The sequence below is a fragment of the Rattus norvegicus genome, chromosome 1 (assembly GCF_036323735.1).
Source record: "Rattus norvegicus strain BN/NHsdMcwi chromosome 1, GRCr8, whole genome shotgun sequence".
Taxonomy (NCBI): domain Eukaryota; kingdom Metazoa; phylum Chordata; class Mammalia; order Rodentia; family Muridae; genus Rattus; species Rattus norvegicus.
The window spans coordinates 268162784-268180542 of record NC_086019.1 but is presented as its reverse complement, the minus strand read 5'-3'; the positions used below and the strand labels follow the sequence as shown (position 1 = coordinate 268180542).

The 17759-nt window shown below is 42.4% G+C and overlaps 1 protein-coding gene across 2 annotated transcripts in view; it reads left to right on the top strand.

Moving 5' to 3' along the window:
• The window catches only part of Shtn1 (shootin 1), a 103853-nt gene that overhangs the window by 31405 nt on the left and 54689 nt on the right, over positions 1-17759 (top strand). For both annotated transcript variants that reach the window (NM_001303537.1, NM_001079705.4), the window contains exons 4-8: positions 3747-3841; positions 7381-7549; positions 10741-10838; positions 13181-13262; positions 17175-17269. In NM_001303537.1, the coding sequence (NP_001290466.1) occupies positions 3747-3841; positions 7381-7549; positions 10741-10838; positions 13181-13262; positions 17175-17269 (539 nt within the window). The remainder of the gene's footprint in view (positions 1-3746; positions 3842-7380; positions 7550-10740; positions 10839-13180; positions 13263-17174; positions 17270-17759) is intronic.

The following is a 17759-nucleotide window of genomic DNA, read 5'->3' as shown; positions in this document are numbered from 1 at the left end:
GGTACCGTGACCCCATGATCTAATAGTCATCAGTACGTACCATGTCGCTCACATGTTCCCCTGACTGACCTGACAAAGCTAATGTTAGCCTTGGATTGCTATAAAATTTACTGGTAATAAATATAATTATGAATTTTTGTTTGTTTCAAAAGTGTAACTACAGTCTTATGACCCCTTTTCTTAAAGTTTATTTATATCCATCCATCCTCTTTCTTTTTTTCCTTCCCTCCTCCTTCCTTCTTTCTTTCCTTCCTTCCTTCCTTTTTTCTTCCTTCCTTCCTTCCTTCCTTCTGAGACATGCTCTCACTATATAGTCCTAGCTGGTCTGGAACTTACTGTGTAGACTAGACTGTCCTCAAACTCACAGAGATCTATCTGTCTGCCTCTGCCTCCTAAGTGCTGGAGTTAAAGGGGTGTGTGTGTGTGTGTGTGTGTGTGTGTGTGTGTGTGTGTGTGTGTAACTGTGCTCTACCAGCCTACCTTTTCTACCAGCCTACCTTTTCTTGATAAACATTGTATCAAATAAAAATAGAATATCATAGGTAAAGTGTCCAGGGGTCATAGATATGAGAAAAATGAGTAGCTCAAAGTTTTTTTACAATCTGGATTCCCTGAAAAGGACAAATAAGGCTTGGCCATATTGCCCAGTGGGTGAAGGTACTCTAAACCCAATGTCCTGAGTTCTATCCCCAGGACCTACATATGGTGAACCAACTCCAGCAAGTTGTCCTCTGACCCCCCACAGTGCATTGTGGTTACACACTACACACACACACGAAAACAAAAGGACAAATAAATTGGTATTTCAGAATGAGTTTTGTTCTCTGTCCTGTGACCTGACTTCTGAGTTAGGAAATGACTTACTCCTAACAGATACAAGCAGCCCTTGTAGATTCTTCTTCTGAACCCAGGAATGAGCAGGTCTCCATGCTGTCGGTTTGGCATTGGGTGAGTTTCTGAAACTAAAAATCACAACACAGCTTACAATGTTCTGCTGTTTCTCTTTCTGAGAGTAAGGGGGTGCGGAGCGAGGCAGAGAGACAGACAGAGAGACAGAGAGAGACAGAGAGGCCCCTCCCCCATCTGGCAGAGCATGCTCAACGCCTGGAGAAACAAGTTAAACCACAGGACAGCTTTTTACAAAATGTTCAGAAAATAAGGGCTCCTCTTTTTATTATTATCTTTTTTTTTTTTTTTTTTTTTTTGGGCTAGGCCTAAGCCTCTCGACTACAGAATGATTTTCCCCCCTTACTTTCATGAGCAAGAATGTTATTGAATAAAAAGTCAAATTCCTATGAAAATGCAGAGTGTTTATGTTTTTGTTATGAGAGTAGAAATACCAGATTGTGGCAGAAGATGTCAAGTAGTTAAGGCTAAAAAAAAAAAGAAAGAAAAATTCAAAGTAATATTTGATGTTGTAAAAAAAATTGTATAGGTTTCTTTTCTCTTTTCCTTCACATTTTTGAAGAGCCTACCTTGTAAACATAGTGATAAAATGCCAGGAATATTAGGATTTTAAGGAAATAATAGAGCCCATTATTTAAACTACAATATAAAAGGCAATTACATTGATGAAGAGCTACATGGGCTTTGTGTGTGTGAATAAACTTGGCCCGCGTTCAGCTTTTATTTGTTTCTCCGGTATAAACACATATTGTGTGTGATTCCAGTTTAATGGGGACCCGTTTGTATGCCAAGCAGCTGCATTTTAGGACCTATGGCGTGATTTCATAGCTCTCTGAAAATTGGTTCTATTCAGAACAGGAGATAGAAGAGGACAAGGGGGGGTGGTGGTGTGTGTAGGGGGGGCTTCAACACACAATCATTTCTTTTCAATTGGAGCCAGAGAGGTTGATGACAACATGACCATTGTGTTATAATGATAAGACCACTAAGGCCTCTGTACCTCTCATCACGGCTTTCACTCCACAGCAGATACAATTTAATTCACTGCTCCGTCAGCAATGCTGACACCATTATGCCGTCTGTCTCCACAGTTATAATCACTGTCCTCTGAGAAATGCAGTTGAAATGATCTTGAACAGTCAAAGAAACTCTCAATTAAGGCTGCCACTTCCAATGTGTCAGATTGTGTCTTATGCACTTGGTACAATTTTCCCTTCCAATCCTGTTTATTTACAATGTCTACCAGTAATTACGCTTAACGTGTCATTTAGTGAGGGGGGCCCCTGCCAAGCCGATTGTTGGGTGCTGCTGTACCATTGAGTGGGAGTTTCCCGAAGTCAATGCCATCAGCAGCTTTTAGGCCTTGATGGGACGCGGTAGTCACGTTGATAATGCGAGTATCGGGCCTCATCAAGTCATAATTAGATGCCACTCAAACGTGCCACTTGTAATAACAGTGTTGATTCATGTTTTTCTCGGTGACTGCAACTACTAATTAGTTAAGTGGTTTTTGGTTGGCCTGCATTTGCAACAGATTATTACCCCTGGAAAAAATGTCAAGGTTAGAGATGTTTCTGGCCACTTAGTTCTGCTTTATGAATTTGAATATTGACATAATAAGAACTTCGGACAGACTTGGGAAGTAATACATATTTTTTTGTATTTAATTTAGAGAGAAAAAAATTCCCCTCCTGAGTTTAATCATAATTGCAGGTTAATTAAGCTTAAATGAAGCAAAAGTAATCTGTCTTTGTGTTATGTGAGCCCGGTGCTTTTTCTAACTTTGTTAGGTTTCACATTCGGTTGTCCTTTAATTTTTTTCCCTCCCTTATATCCAACAAATGGAAGTCAGTCTACATACATAGAGTTCACGTTTGAGAGTCTGAGACTTTTCTTCTGGCTAGAAGTGTGGGTGGGAAAACTTCACTATCTTTTTTATTTTTTTATTTTTTGAAACCTAAGCTTCAAAGTATCAGTACAGGTCAGAAGTATCACGTTTTTAAATCTCAATTTACATAAAACAGCTACCAAAAAAATCTACAGGTTAAACAGTTTTTCAAGTGTTGGTAAAATACCAAGTAAAATTTGATTTTTTTTCCTTCCCCCGATAATACTGTATGTTGCAATAAATAACTTAGGAGCACCTGTTTACCTCTCCCACGGCTCATAAGTTTGGTGCTACACTGTCCTGACCTGCAGTTCCTGAAATAACAGAACTGGCTTGTCGCTGCCTAAGATGAGTGTCACAGACTTAGCTAACCCCATTGTTAAACAACCGAAAAATCAACTTAAGATTCGTTTTTCCTTCATTTCTCATGAGCTCATTTTCCATATTGGATCCACGAATTATGTCTAGGCTAATCAAAAGCTGATCAAAATATTGTCACTCTTTATTTATGCATAGCTTTTGAGGAAGGAAATCCAAGGTGACCAGTGACTTCCAAATGCACAGATACAGGCGTGTATGCATGCTTGTTAGTGTCCATGCACACACACACACACACACACACACACACACACACACACACACACAGAAGAGAGACAGAGACACACAGAGAGAGACAGAGAGAGACAGAGACAGAAAGAGACAGACTTTTAAACTATTACGAATGTAATAGTTGAGAAGGTTTGTAGTTTGAGTGTGTGCGTTTTTCTTTCTGCATGCATACATTAGCTGAGATTTAATCAAAGGCAACTTCTGAGGAGCTTTTTAGTCATGGCCAAAGGTCTAGCTGTAGGAAGAATTGAAGCATTCTTCTTGGTCATGGGGCAGTGTGTGGGCTTCTGGAATACTTGACTAATTCTTGAATGCTGACCCTCTTTTTCCTCTTCATTTCTAGTTTCTCATATGGTTATAGAGGAAGTAAATTTCATGCAGAACCACCTTGAGATAGAGAAGACATGCCGAGAGAGTGCTGAGGCCTTGGCGACAAAGGTGAGCCTGCTAGCCATGGGGTTGAGCCTGGGTTTCTGTGCAACTTGGGTCTTCTAAGGAGTGGCTGCTCTGTTCTAATTCTTTGCCCACTTGTCTGCTCTGATAAGGAGGTGTAAGGTTCCAAATCCTGGGATATGATCTGTAAGCGTCTGCTTGTGTACAAAGTCCATTTCTAATTATGAAAGTACTCTCTCTCCCTCCCTTCCCCCCTTCTCTCTCCCCCTTTCCCTCTCTCGTGTGTGTGTGTGTGTGTGTGTGTCTGTCTGTCTGTCTGTCTGTCTGTCTGTGAGTGTGTGGCTGTGTGTGTATCTGTATGTGTGTCTGTGAGTGTGTATCTGTATGTGTGTCTCTGTGTGTGTCTGTGTGTATATTTGTGAGTGTGTACATGTGTATGTATGTATGTGTGTGTCTGCGTCTGTGTCTGTGAGTATGTGTGTGTTTCCAACATTTGCACCCATATGACCTGGAGAAATAGTCCCCAGGGTAGATGTTACACTAGTTTCCCACAAGAACACGGACATTGTCTGCTGGGGACTGATGAAAGACTCAGCCCGAGCCCTGCATTTCAGGTGGTTATTTATGAAAGCAGAGGAGGGCATGTGGAAGGTGACCTCCAGCGCGCTGCTGATTGCCTCTAGCTGATGATTTTACCAAGTGTGTAATTTTCTATATTCTGTCTCATCAGAATTACATTATTATTAAAGAATGTTTTTATCCCTGTCTTATGTATTTTGGGTAAAAAGCGTCCATCAGAAAATGGATTACAGCAATTTCCAGCCAAATTTCATTAGTAATGCTGGTTGTGTTTGCCCCTACTCTTCATATCACCCACCTCCAAAGTATTTCTTTGGACGTGGCTGAAGTTCTACTATCAACAAATAGACAAATAAATAAATGTGTTTAATTTGTATGCATTAGCAGTGCACTTGCTAATGGTATGCGCTAAATTGTTTGCATAATGACACTGCACTAAAGTTCATAAGATACTGAATCAGAGCCTAAGTAGGAATACGAATTTCCACGTGAACTTCTTTCCTCCTACTTGTCTGATGCATGCATAGCATTATGGGGTTGCCACTTCAATAGAGGTGTGTACACACTGCCTGCCCTGCCTACTCATCCCTGAAGTTTTTCAGTCAGGTATACTGGATGCTCCTTTCCTTCCCTTTCCTTCTTCTGGGACAAGCAGAGAAACAATGTATTTGGTCCAAGTTGGTTTCACTGAATCTAGTGCCCAAGACTGTGTCAACATTATATCCATTCAGATGAAGATACCCCTGCCTCTCAGGATTGGCAGTTTAGGGAAAGCAAGGGCTTAGGGTTAGCACTTGCACATTTGCACACTTTATTTCTAATTGTGTCATTGGGAGCATACATGACTCTGAGCATGTTGGTTCTGTTTTCCTGTCAACTCAGGTGACAGGTAGACAATAGTTAAAGAATGGTTGTGGGGGGTGACATTTCATGATACTTTGTAACTGTTGGTCCAAACATTGCCTTCTTTAAAGTTATTTTATCTCCTCTACTCTTTTGTAGAGTGTGTGTGTGTGTGTGTGTGTGTGTGTGTGTGTGTGTGTATTTGTGTTTGTCTATATGTGTATGCTTGTGAATATGTGTGTACATGCATATATGTATGTGTGTATACGTATGTGTAGAGAGGGGTGCGTACATGTGTGTGTAGCCCAGAGGTCACCTTAACTTTGAGCATCTCCCTCTATCACTTTCTACCTAATATTTAGGAACAGGGCTCTCACTGAACCTGCAGCATGGGGGTTTCAACTAAGCTGGCTGGCCAGCGCCCACTTGTCTCTACATCTCCAGGACTGGGGTCACAGTCATGTTCTATTCCTGGTGTTTTACACAGGTGCTGAGGATCCAAATTCAGGTCTTTATGCTTTTATCACGAGCACTTTACCCACCAATCTATCTATCCCATAGCCACAGTGTGATGTAAGTATTAGTATGTTGTAAAACTTCCGGTGATGGATGGATTTATTTCTGTTCATCAATCACTGTGCTATCCCCTAAACCCATTCTTATAATGGGATCCTTAGTACACACCATTTGTCTCCCGATCTGTGAGAAGTCTTTTGTAAAGTAGACATAGAGTTTTTTTGTTTTTTGTTTGTTTTTTGAGGATGTATATAATGAACTCTTGGGGCTTGAAAAAAAACAGACTAAAAAAAAAAGTGAAATTGAGGGAACTGGAGAGATGGTTTGGTGGTTAAGAGTGCTGCTGCTCTTGTAGAGGACCTGAGTTCAGTTCCCAGCACCCACCTTCAGCAGCTCACGTAGAACCTCAGCTGCAGAGCATCAGATACCTTGTTCTGGCCTTTGTGGGGACATTTGCTCATGTACATCCCCTACACGGATACACACAAATGAAAGTTTAAAAAATAAAATGTGAATGGTACATTCTTATGCTATGATTTGACCGCATCACTTTCTTGCAGCTCCTCTGTTTCGCTAAAATGTGCAGGTTAAACTGGTAAGTGGCCATGTATTTGAGGCCGTACTATCCAAAGCTGGCTAGCCTATTCCTTTCTTCAGAATGCTGCACTGTGTATATGGAAATGAGTTCAGCTAGTGTAGGGAGAATGCGGGTTTGCCTCTGCCTTATGATTGAGAGATATTTCAGAGGAGCAGCACAGGTTTAAATCCCTTAACAAGACAACAGTAAATGAAGTCCCTTCTCTAACATTTTAGGAATTTAAAGCCTAACATAGGCTCTACAAAAATGCCTATGTAAAATGCACTGACACTTTATTTGTGTAAACCTTGTATTTTTCTTTCAACAGATGAGAATGGTTTGGGGTTCTGTGCTCTTTTCTCTATTGCTTCTGCCTCTCTCTGTGTGTCACTTGCTTTGGGTTTTTACTGCAGGATCCCTTCTACTCTCAGTCCGGTAGTGGAAGGTGGATGACATCACCTCTCATGGCTAGACATGTGGAAACTCTTTCTTCCAGCATCCACCTTTCTAGAGAAGAGATCTGATTGGCTCAATGTGGGCATATTCACTAACTCTGATTAGCTGTAGCCAATGGCTTTGTCTTTGCACAGCATGTGTGTGTGTGTGTGTGTGTGTGTGTGTGTGCGTGTGTGTGTGTGAGCGTGTGTGCACGTGTGTGTGCACTCATGCACTCATTCTATGAATGTGAGTATATTCGTGCCATAGCCTGTATGGGTATGCATGACTTTTGGGTTCTTTTTTTTGTTCCACCGTGAGTTCCGGGGAACTCATGTCCTCAGGTTTAAACTGTCTTGCCAGCCCCAGAATTCTTTATATTTCTTAAAGTTTATGACCAGCATTTCTACTTGCTGCTGCTGTAATTCAGGTTGAGGCAAACTTAAAGTAATAAACTTAATATTAAATACATGAGTAGTTTATTTATTGAGACTAAGTCTACCTATTACATCCTACCGTGAATGTTAATGAGTATGTATGACTAAAATACACTTAACTCATTCATTGTTTTAAAATTCAAGATACTCATTTGACTGGTTGATAAAATAACCATTTTTTTCTGTGTTACTTTCAGCTAAATAAAGAAAATAAAACCCTGAAAAGAATCAGCATGCTATACATGGCCAAACTGGGGCCAGACGTAATAACAGAGGAGATAAACATTGATGATGACGACCCAGGCACCGACACAGACGCCGCGGCAGAGACCTGTGTGTCCGTCCAGTGTCAGAAGCAAATCAAAGGTGGGATTCCAGTGTTGCAACTGAGCGTGGTTTCTGCCAGCACAGGGTTTCCTGTCTCTGATGGGACATCAGAATTCCATGAGGAGTTTTGAAAATACCTGGGACCTGGGGAGATGGTTGAGAGAGTAAGAGCACTTGCTGAGCAATGATGAGGAACTGAATTCAAATCCTCAGCACCTACAGCAATGCCTGCACAGTTGGACATACCTGTAATACCAGAATGGGGTTGGGGGATGGGGTCTCGGCCACAGGAGGGCCTGGGCTTGCTACAGCCACTTCAGGAAGAAAACCAGCAAGCTCTAGGTCTAACAGAAGATCCCCGTCTCGAGGAGGGAAGGTGCAGGATGACAGAGCAGGACAACTGATTTCTTCCTTGGGCCTTTACACATGTGTGTGCATACACATGTACCTATACACATGTGTACATGTACACCACACCCCCACACACTGAATTTTTGACAATACTAATGACTGGGTCCTAGCAGCAACATTTCTTTACACATGCATGTGCATGTACATGTACACACATGTACCTATACATAGATGTGTACACATACACCATGTACACACAGTAGAAGAATTTTGAGAATACTGATGACTGGGCCCTAGCAGCAACACTTTTGACTTCATTAGCCAGGGCAGTCAGGGGAAACTGAGTCTCAGTGAGAATCACAGGGGCGTCTCTTTCTTGCTTTATGGGTTGCTTTCTTGTTTGGAATTAGGCCTGGCTAGAAATGGGAAGTTACCATAACGTTAAGAGTTCATATCATCATTTATCTTTTTTTATTGTTTAGATTTGTTTTATTTTATATGTATGAGTGTCTTGCCTGTGTGTATGTGTGCATACCACATGTGTGCAGTGTTAAGATACTTTTGCTGAGGGAAAGATAACTGTAGTCAAAACCATCTCTGTCTTGGCTGCACAGTAGAGCCAGGTATAAAGAGAGCTTATCATATGAAAAGCCCAAGGTTCAATCCCCAGCACAAAAACTGTGTATGTGTTCAGCCAACACCCTGTATTTATTTGGGTCTCTGTTATAGGTTCAATAACACGTGCGACTTGGTTCATGTAGAAAAGTCGTGCTCATTGCTTTGCCTGGGAGATAAGATTTCAGAAGGAAGGCGCTCCCTGACCTCACTCCTCAACCCCTTCTGTTAAGACAAAATAGAGGGTGCTGGTTGGGAGCAATGGGGCATCAAGGTCTCCCTCTCTTCACTGTTCTCCCTTCTATGCGGCCTTGGACAATATGGCCTCGTTCTCCTCCTCCTGGAGTTAGTCAGCTGGTGGAGCAAATGACTTAGAGCCAAGTCTCAGAACTTCAAGCTGAGTTTATGGAAAAAAAAAATCCAACTTATCATTATTTTTTCCTTGCCCTTGGAGAAGGGTAGGAATTGAAAAGCATTTAAAAGCAAAACCCGGCAGAGCAGGAGGCTGAGCAGAGGCTTAAGAAGCCTGTGCTAGTCAATGGGCACTTTAAACACCACAGTCACACGGCCCCTTTCCAGTCTGGTAACAAACTTTCCTTGAGTCGTGATGGTAAGTAATAAAAATAAATGAGTAAACAGAACACCCACAACTCTGGAGAGGAAATGGCTTCTTTACGTTTTCAAGTCAACATTTTGGTTTTCTTAAACTCAGAATCTGTAGGTTATTAACTCTATGCCGTGTTGTGCTGAGAGCTTGTGGCCATCATGAAAGAGAAATGGGTACCACACCTTCACTGTCTCTGCTGAAAACCTACGAATTCCTTTCTAAATGCCAGGCAGTTTCTCTAGAGTGTGGTTTTTTTGATAGACTGCAAAGAAAATTCAGTTTGGTCCCTTTGACATAGTGATATTATTGAGCCTGCACGGTGTCCGTTTCTATGTGGCTGGGGTGGGCCTTCATGATACGTTGCCATTGTCCTCTGTTTTGGTTTGCTTTTCTCTCTGTCAGATAACACCAACCACGAACTGTATTTTTAGTTCTTTTGACCAGATCCATGTTTCCTTTTAAAAGTAAATTTATTTCAGGTGCTACCATCATGGAAGTCAGCGCAGAGTACAGTATAGTTTTTGTTTTCCAAAATAAAATTAGAACTACCAGGTAGGGGGCTGGAGAGATGGCTCAGTGGTTAAGAGCACAGCCTGCTCTTCCAGAGGTCCTGAGTTCAAATCCCAGCAACCACATGGTGGCTCACCTAATGGAATCTGACACCCTCTTCTGGAGTGTCTGAAGATAGTGTACTCACATACATTAAATAAATAAATCTTTAAGTACATACATATATACATACACACACACATACTACCAAGTGACCCAGCCACACACTACCAAAGAGCCCTGGCTCCATGACAGAGACTTGCATATCCACATCTACTGCTGCTGTAATTCACAACAGGAAGGAGATGGAATTAGCTGTTTATCAAAGACAACAGATAATAGCAATGTGATATATACTCAGTGGAATTTTAAGAGGAGATGGCTGGAGGGTAACACGCTTGCTGTGCAAGTATGAGGACCTGAGTTTGGATCTCCAAACTCATGCCAAGATGGACAGGGTAGCATATTTCTGTAACCCCAGCACTCCTAGGACATCATTAGAGTCAGAGACAGGTGAATTCCCAGAAGCTCACGGGCCAACTAGCCTGGTCTACTCAGGTGAGTAGCAGTAAGCGTCGGCTCAAACAGGTTAGAAGGTAAGAACCTACACCCAGTTATATCTGATTTGTACATGTGTACTGACACACACATATCTGCAGTCACCTACATGAGCATGTGCACACAGTACGCACAGCAAAGGAAAGGAAAACGAAATTAAAATTTGCAGGGAAAAGAATGGAACTGGCAATATTACTTTACATGAGGTAAGGCTCAGAAAGGCAAATACCACATGTTCTGTCTCATTGGCAGATCCCAGAATCTTGTTTTTATCTTGGTGAATTTGTAGAGGAATGAGTATAATGGGCATAAAGTTATAATAAATGTCCATGAATAGGGAAACTGAGGTTTTCAGGAAGAGGAGGGAGGCTGAAAGACTCAGGGTGAGTGCTGGGGACTGAAAAGTTCAAGTGAGGAGTGGGGAAAGGAGGGGAAGGATGGGAGGATCTATCAAAACAAAACAAGGAAAACACTGTAAGGAAACCTGTCATTTTGTTTCATAATTAAAAAGCAAAATGTTGACTTTAATTCTCTTCCTTTAAAATTACAGAACTTCGAGATCAAATTGTGTCTGTTCAGGAAGAAAAGAAAGTGTTAGCCATTGAGCTGGAAAGCCTCAAGAGCAAACTCGGGGAGGTGATGGAGGAGGTAGGCATCTTAGGCCTGAAGGGACAAGCCTTTGGCATTTAAACGTACAGCTTGTTTGGGTTGGCTAAGTTACACAGATGGTATTAAAAGCTATCTTTTGATACTAGCATCTGTTAGCATTTTTTAACTATTTTATTGGGTTCTTATACATCTCCTTCCCTTCCAAACCTTGTTCCACCCTAATCCCTTCTTACCCCCCAACACTAGGTAGGAGAAAGGTTAATGGGGAAGGAAGCCTATACCTCTTTGGACTATTTCCTGCTGATTCAGGGCATTGGGTTCCTTGGGTCCAGTCCAGTCTTTGTCATCAGGGTATCTCCAACTTCTTGTCTCTTTGTTCATACTTGACAAACCACAACAACAGCCTCCAGGAGCAGCAGGCGGGAACAGCAGCTGCCTCCTCTTTCTTAGGAGCTCACCCATTTATGTCCTCTTCAGAGTTCTCAGAATTAAACAGTCTGCAGCTGGCAAAAATCACGCCCCTGCTAGTGCATGAGACAAAACATAATCACCTGCTATGAAGTGGCCTCTTACCCCACACCTGGGATTAAAATAAAAACACATCTGTATACATAGGTGGGTTTTTAAAGACACCAGAATTCTCAGTGCAAGAATCATGTGTCAGCTGTCAATTTGCCCCTCCCTCCGCATTTCAGTCATTTGGAAAACATACGCATACAGAGAGCAAGATGTGAACATGCATCACTCCCTAGCTTAGCTGATCGGACATCACTGGTGTATAGAGTCCATGCTGTCATCCACCTACTGATTCCTGTCTCAGGTCACACACTCTATTGCCCTGATGAAGAAAAAACTGAGAGTAGCTAGCCTTCAGTGGACAGGCAGCTCAATGGGAGGGGGGGAATGGGCTATTACTCTGTGTCCCTCTGCAGAACAGGAAGGAGAAGTGGAGGAAAGGTTCAAGGGGTGATGTGGGAGAATCATCTTCCCATGAATTGTCTGTAAGCACAGGGCTACTCTGTTAACTTTTCTTTGCAACAAAGTTTCAAGAATCTGTCTTCATAGCTTCTTTTTAACTTGTGTCCATTGGTCTCAGATTCTGTAGCCCAGAGTTTCCCAACCAGTGTCTGTCCCAACTGCTATTGCTTTGTTTCACCCAAACGTAGTAATAATGGGGAAAAGGAGGCAACCTTGGTGGGACTTCTTCCCTCTTGGACTTTGTTTGCAACTTACTAATGTCAGCCAAAACAAAAAGCAAAAAAGAAAATGAAAAAAGAAAAAAAAATCTATGTGAAGAGAAACCAGTTTGTGGACTTTCTGGAGGTGGATCCAGGGCTATGTTCAGAACTACCAGAAGTAGTTTTCTTCTTGAATGAAAGTACGGGAGAGGAGAAGGGGACATTCCATGTTACCATTCACCAAGCCTTAGGAGTATTGCTGGAAGATAATTCAGGTGTTGTTTTTATCGTTAACGTTTTAAACATTTAGAGAGGAGTCAAGCAGGAAAAGTGAGCTTATAGACATTGCTCAGTTGAACTCACAGCTGGCCAGCACAGCCATGGTAAATCTCAGGGTACCACCCACAGCTGCCTCCTCACACAGTGCCCAGCTCCTTAAGCAGCTGTTGTTCTGAACGTGGTGTTTATCATTCCTGTGTGTGCTTGTGCATGCTTAGATCAGTATGGGTTCTTTCGAGTGTTTTTAGTAACTGACAGTTTAACTGTCTCTTCTTTCGAGTGTTTTTAGTAACTGTCAGTTTAAGTAACTGTCTCTTAAAGTCCAGCACAATGCATTTGAGATTTACCCATCTTTATGTGGATAGCTTTGCATTTTTAAAAGACTGATGTGTGGGATTCTTTTCTACTTGTTGGTGTTAAAAAGTTATTTCAGAAATTTAAGTCTGGGAAAGAATATCACAGGTACACTTTGCTAAGTTGAAAGTCATCAAAATTTAAAGTTATCTTAAAAAGAAATCAATATATTCATCTTGTCAACATAAAATCAAAGTTCAAACTGGAGCCTAAAGTTGAGTACTTGATGTCCTGTTAAGTAATAGGTGTATTTTGTGAATGGTCACAACTTGGATTTTTAGCATTAAAAATATGAGTGAATGACATCGAATGACTAGAACACTATCCAGTGTAGGGAGGGCCCAATGCCAATTGTATTATGTAAATGAACTATGATGTGGTGTGGCCTGAAGTCCCAGATGACCTCAGAGTTTCACAGAAGAGCTTTCACACTCTTAGTGGAGAAGCCAATGGGTACTCTTTCCACTGCAACTTGGTGTCGAAGCCAAACAGCCATTTGAGGGTCCTGTGTCACCTTACATCTCATTTACAATTTTTTATTTTTTTCTCCTTCACATTTTACATTTGTAGGTAAATAAAGTTAAGCAAGAAAAAGCTGTCTTGAATTCAGAAGTTCTTGAGCAGAGGAAAGTCTTAGAAAAATGCAACAGAGGTAAGTCTCTGCGGTCTTCGTTTTCTCCAGCACATTTTGCTTACATACGTCTGGTGCTTCTTTATGAGTGTGCCCAGAGTGTGTCTTTTCCCAAGGTTGTGTTTTGTTCAGCAGTGACTCTATCCCACATCCGTCATTTCACCACTGAGGAAATTTAAAAGGGATTTCCACCCAAGTATGGTGGTCGCATAGCTTTAACCCCAGCACTTGGGAGGCATATCTTTTGTGAGTGTGAGACAAACCTGGTCTGCATAGTGAATTTCAGTCCTGTCTGGTCTGCATAGTAACACCCTATCAAACACACTCTCAAATAGATAGATAGATGGATAGATAGATGGATAGACAGATAGTACCAGAGCATTCCTGTAATCCTAGCACTGGGGAAGGAAGACACAGAAGGATCTCTGAAGCTATCATCCTGCCAGCCTCACTGAATTGATGTGGTCCAGACCCAGTGAGAGACCCTGCCTCAAAACAGACACATAGATGACAGACAGATGGGCAGACAGGCAGGCAGATAATATAGATAGATAGATAGATAGATAGATAGATAGATAGATAGATAGTAGATAGATAGTAGATAGAGAGATAGTAGATAGATAGAAGATAGATATAGAGAGAGATATTGATAGATGATAGATAGATGGATAGATAGATGGATAGATAGATAGTACCAGAGCATTCCTGTAATCCTAGCACTGGGGAAGGAAGACACAGAAGGATCTCTGAAGCTATCATCCTGCCAGCCTCACTGAATTGAGGTGGTCCAGACCCAGTGAGAGACCCTGCCTCAAAACAGACACATAGATGACAGACAGATGGGCAGACAGGCAGGCAGATAATATAGATAGATAGATAGATAGATAGATAGATAGATAGATAGATAGATAGATAGTAGATAGTAGATAGAGAGATAGTAGATAGATAGAAGATAGATATAGAGAGAAATATTGATAGATGATAGATAGATAGATAGATAGATAGATAGATAGATAGATAGATAGAGCAGTAGACAGACAGAGGACACCCAGAGTTGACCTCAGGTTTACACACACACACACACACACACACACACACACACAAGTGTATGCACAGTACACACACTTCAAGTCCACATAACGCATACATTGCATTAAAAAAATTCAGTAAAAGTCATTTCCCTTAGGAGACTTGAACTAACCAACTCATTTTGAAACTTCAAACACGTGCACGTCTGTCCTCCATGTATCATGGGACCATAATCATTTTTGCCCCCTTAGCACTTGATGGGGTTGCTAGGAAATCAGAATCTAGGAGAGGTTCGGAAAGCTTCAGAAACATGATAATATTTTAATTGAAGAGAACGTAGACAATGGGCCAGTGGGAAAAATGAGCATCAAGATCGGCATACCAGCCAGGTGTGGTGGCCTGCACTTTAAATCCCAGCACAGTGGAGGCAGAGGCAAGTGGATCTTTGTGAGTTTGGAGGACAGTTCGTCTACCTAACATAGTGTGGTCCTGGCCAACCAGGGATGCGTACCAAGAATCTGTTTTAAACAAGATTAGCATGCCAAGTGTCCCCTTGCTCTGATGTCTTTTGTAATTCTTCTTTGTGTCTGAAATATGATTCTGAGCCTCTAGTGGCCAGCACAGCAAGGGATCTATAACCATTTAGACAAGTTACCTAAAAACATTTCTAGTGGTGCAGAGAATGGGACCCGTCTGTGTAGGAGATGGCTTCCAACCAATACTTCAAAAGAAGATGCCACATTGTTTGGTCAGCATCTCATTCTGACTGTGAAACAGGACACGAGCCTCATTGGGGCTGGTTATAATGTTGCAGCTTAGCGCAGGGAGCAATACTGAGTCTCTCAAAAGTCTTTCTTGGGAGAAGGACTTAGTCTGTTTTTTGTTGCTCTCATAAACTACCTGGGCACTTTAAAATGAATTTAGGTTTCTAGCTTCAGGTGTCATCCAGGAGAACAGCTCCACCATGTGCTTGGCTCTCAGAGGGTCTCCTTGATGGGGTCCCACCACAGTGTTGGCATCACATCACAGTGGGAGTGCAGGATTCCAGAGAGAGATCCCACGGCAAGAGAGGGCCTGGTCTGCCTGGCAGTAAGCTCCTCTCTTAAAGTCCCTCCACCTCTTAATACTAACATTCTGGGGACCAAACTTGCAACATGTGTATCTTTGGAGGCCACACCACAACTAAACCACAGCAGAGAATTAATACATTTCTTGTTCTCCCTTTGGTCTGTCCCCAAGCCACCCAATGTCCTAGTTTAGAAGACAGGACACAAACAGGACTTTTCAGGCTTCCCCTGTGATGGTTCTAATCCTTTGTGTCGCTTATTGGCTGGAGTTTTTGAAGAAAGGGCCTGGAAGGTAAGCCAGGGAGAAGGATGAGATGCTAGGTTTTCTTCAGGTCCCACTTCAGTTTATACAAACTGCACTCTCTGTCTATGGTGCAGACTGTGAGTCACCACGCGGGTCTTGTCTCCAGGAAGCTCCTGTCTAGAAAGAAATGGGGATACACGAACTTGCCACCAGGACCAGGGAGAGTTCCATTCAGAATCCAGGTCAAAGGAACCTAGACATGGGGAAATTCACTTTTTATTACAGTATTCTGGATAGAGAAAAAGAGAGCCTATCGTCCTGCCTGGGGCTTTAGATACTCATGGTCTTCATTGTTCTCTTCGTGGAATTTCTTTTCTTTTCTTTTTTTTTTTTTTAAATAGGTTTGAAAGTCATTTAGTCCTCGGGGACCTGTAATTCCCAGTGCAAACCGCCACTTACATTACTTTCCTTGAGTTAGACCGTTCTGCTTCTGTCTGAGGAGGCAGTATTTTGCGAAGAACAGAGTTTGAAATTCTATGTCATTACACAGCAAACCCGTCCTTAGTCAGTTAGGATTGAAGTGCCCCCAGTGGAACAGAGTGTGAAAGCAGCCATTAAGAGTGTCTTGGCGGGGAGTTTATTGATACAACTCAGCTCAGAGTGAGGCTCTTCAGACGCTGTCTGCTTGCATTGTGCTGGCTTCCTAATGGCGTCACAGCTCCCTGCATCCTACCCGCATCATTATTTAACAAAGTAGGCCACAAAAATGTCAAAAGCAGAAACGACTGCATGTTGCTTTTCTTTAGGACCTTTCCTATAGTAATTCTTTTTGGTTGAGGAAGGGGGCGGGGTCTCACTAAGTAGCCCTGACCGCATCTTGCACACGTCTGTTGACCTGTCATATGTACCTGCTCTGGGAAATGCCTAGGATATGTTGTTGTTGTTGTTGTTGTTGTTGTTGTCGTCATGAGGGTGCTGGAGAATGACTGTGCAGAGGACCCAGGAGGTTCAGTTCCCAGCACCCCCGTGGTGGGTGGCTCAGAACCATTTATAACTCCAATTCCAGGGGATCTGACACTTTCTGACCTCAGTGGATACCAGGCACGCATGTGGCACATAGACAAACATTTTTATACACACAAAATAAAATCTAAATAACAACAACAAAAAAAAACCCCAGAAATGTATTCATTTTGTACTGACTTTTACAGTACAATTTATTTGAAAGCATATAACACGTCATTCCTTATATTTTCTCTCATAATACGATTTGATGGCAGAGCAGTGTTTCTCAAACGCTGTATTTTACAAACCCTTTGGTATTTCCCCATTTGTACGAAGAACACGCTTGCAAGTACCTCTCTGTGTGGTTTCCCGATCCGCTCTTTTAGGATGTGCATAGTTGAGTCTAGGAGTGTGACTGGTTTTTTAAGCGGTCCATTCACATGGCTAGACTATCCTTCATAAAGCTCCTCACTCTGCACCCGCCACAGACAGGTGACAGCACCCCTGTGCAGAGCCTTTTCTACACAAGCCGCTGGTAATTTTGCACAGCCCATTGCCTCTGCTCTCCCTTTCTCTTGTCTGCCTCAGTGTCCGTGTTAGCCGTCGAGGAGTATGAGGAGCTACAGGTGAACCTGGAGCTGGAGAAGGACCTTCGCAAGAAGGCAGAGTCTTTTGCACAAGAGGTGGGTAAGCTGCTGAGAACAGGGGAGGGGAGGGGTCTTTGCAGAACACCGGTGGGCAAAACAGGTTGAATGCTGTCAGATACGAAGGGCCATGGATCCTACTGTTCCTAGCATGGTAGGTGGACTTACGTATGACTTGTTTACAGGAGTTATCATATAGTTCGTAGGGACTTACAAGAGAACCGGGTGACACTTCCACCACCAATGACAGATGTTTGAGGAGATGGCGATGCGGGGACTTAGATCTGAGTATCACAGCTTATACACATACATCAGACTTCCCTGGTGCACCCCATAACTATGCACAGCTTTTAGGTATTGACTGAAGATTTTAGAAGGTGTTTGAATAGAACTTGGAGGTCTTAAGCACCCTAGCTAGGTGGGCGCTGCTGTGTCGTGACTTTAAGTCTACTGACATTGGGGGTGGGGTTGAGGAACAGTCAGTTGGAAGCTGCATTGTGACTTTAAGTCTACTCACATTCGTCGGGAA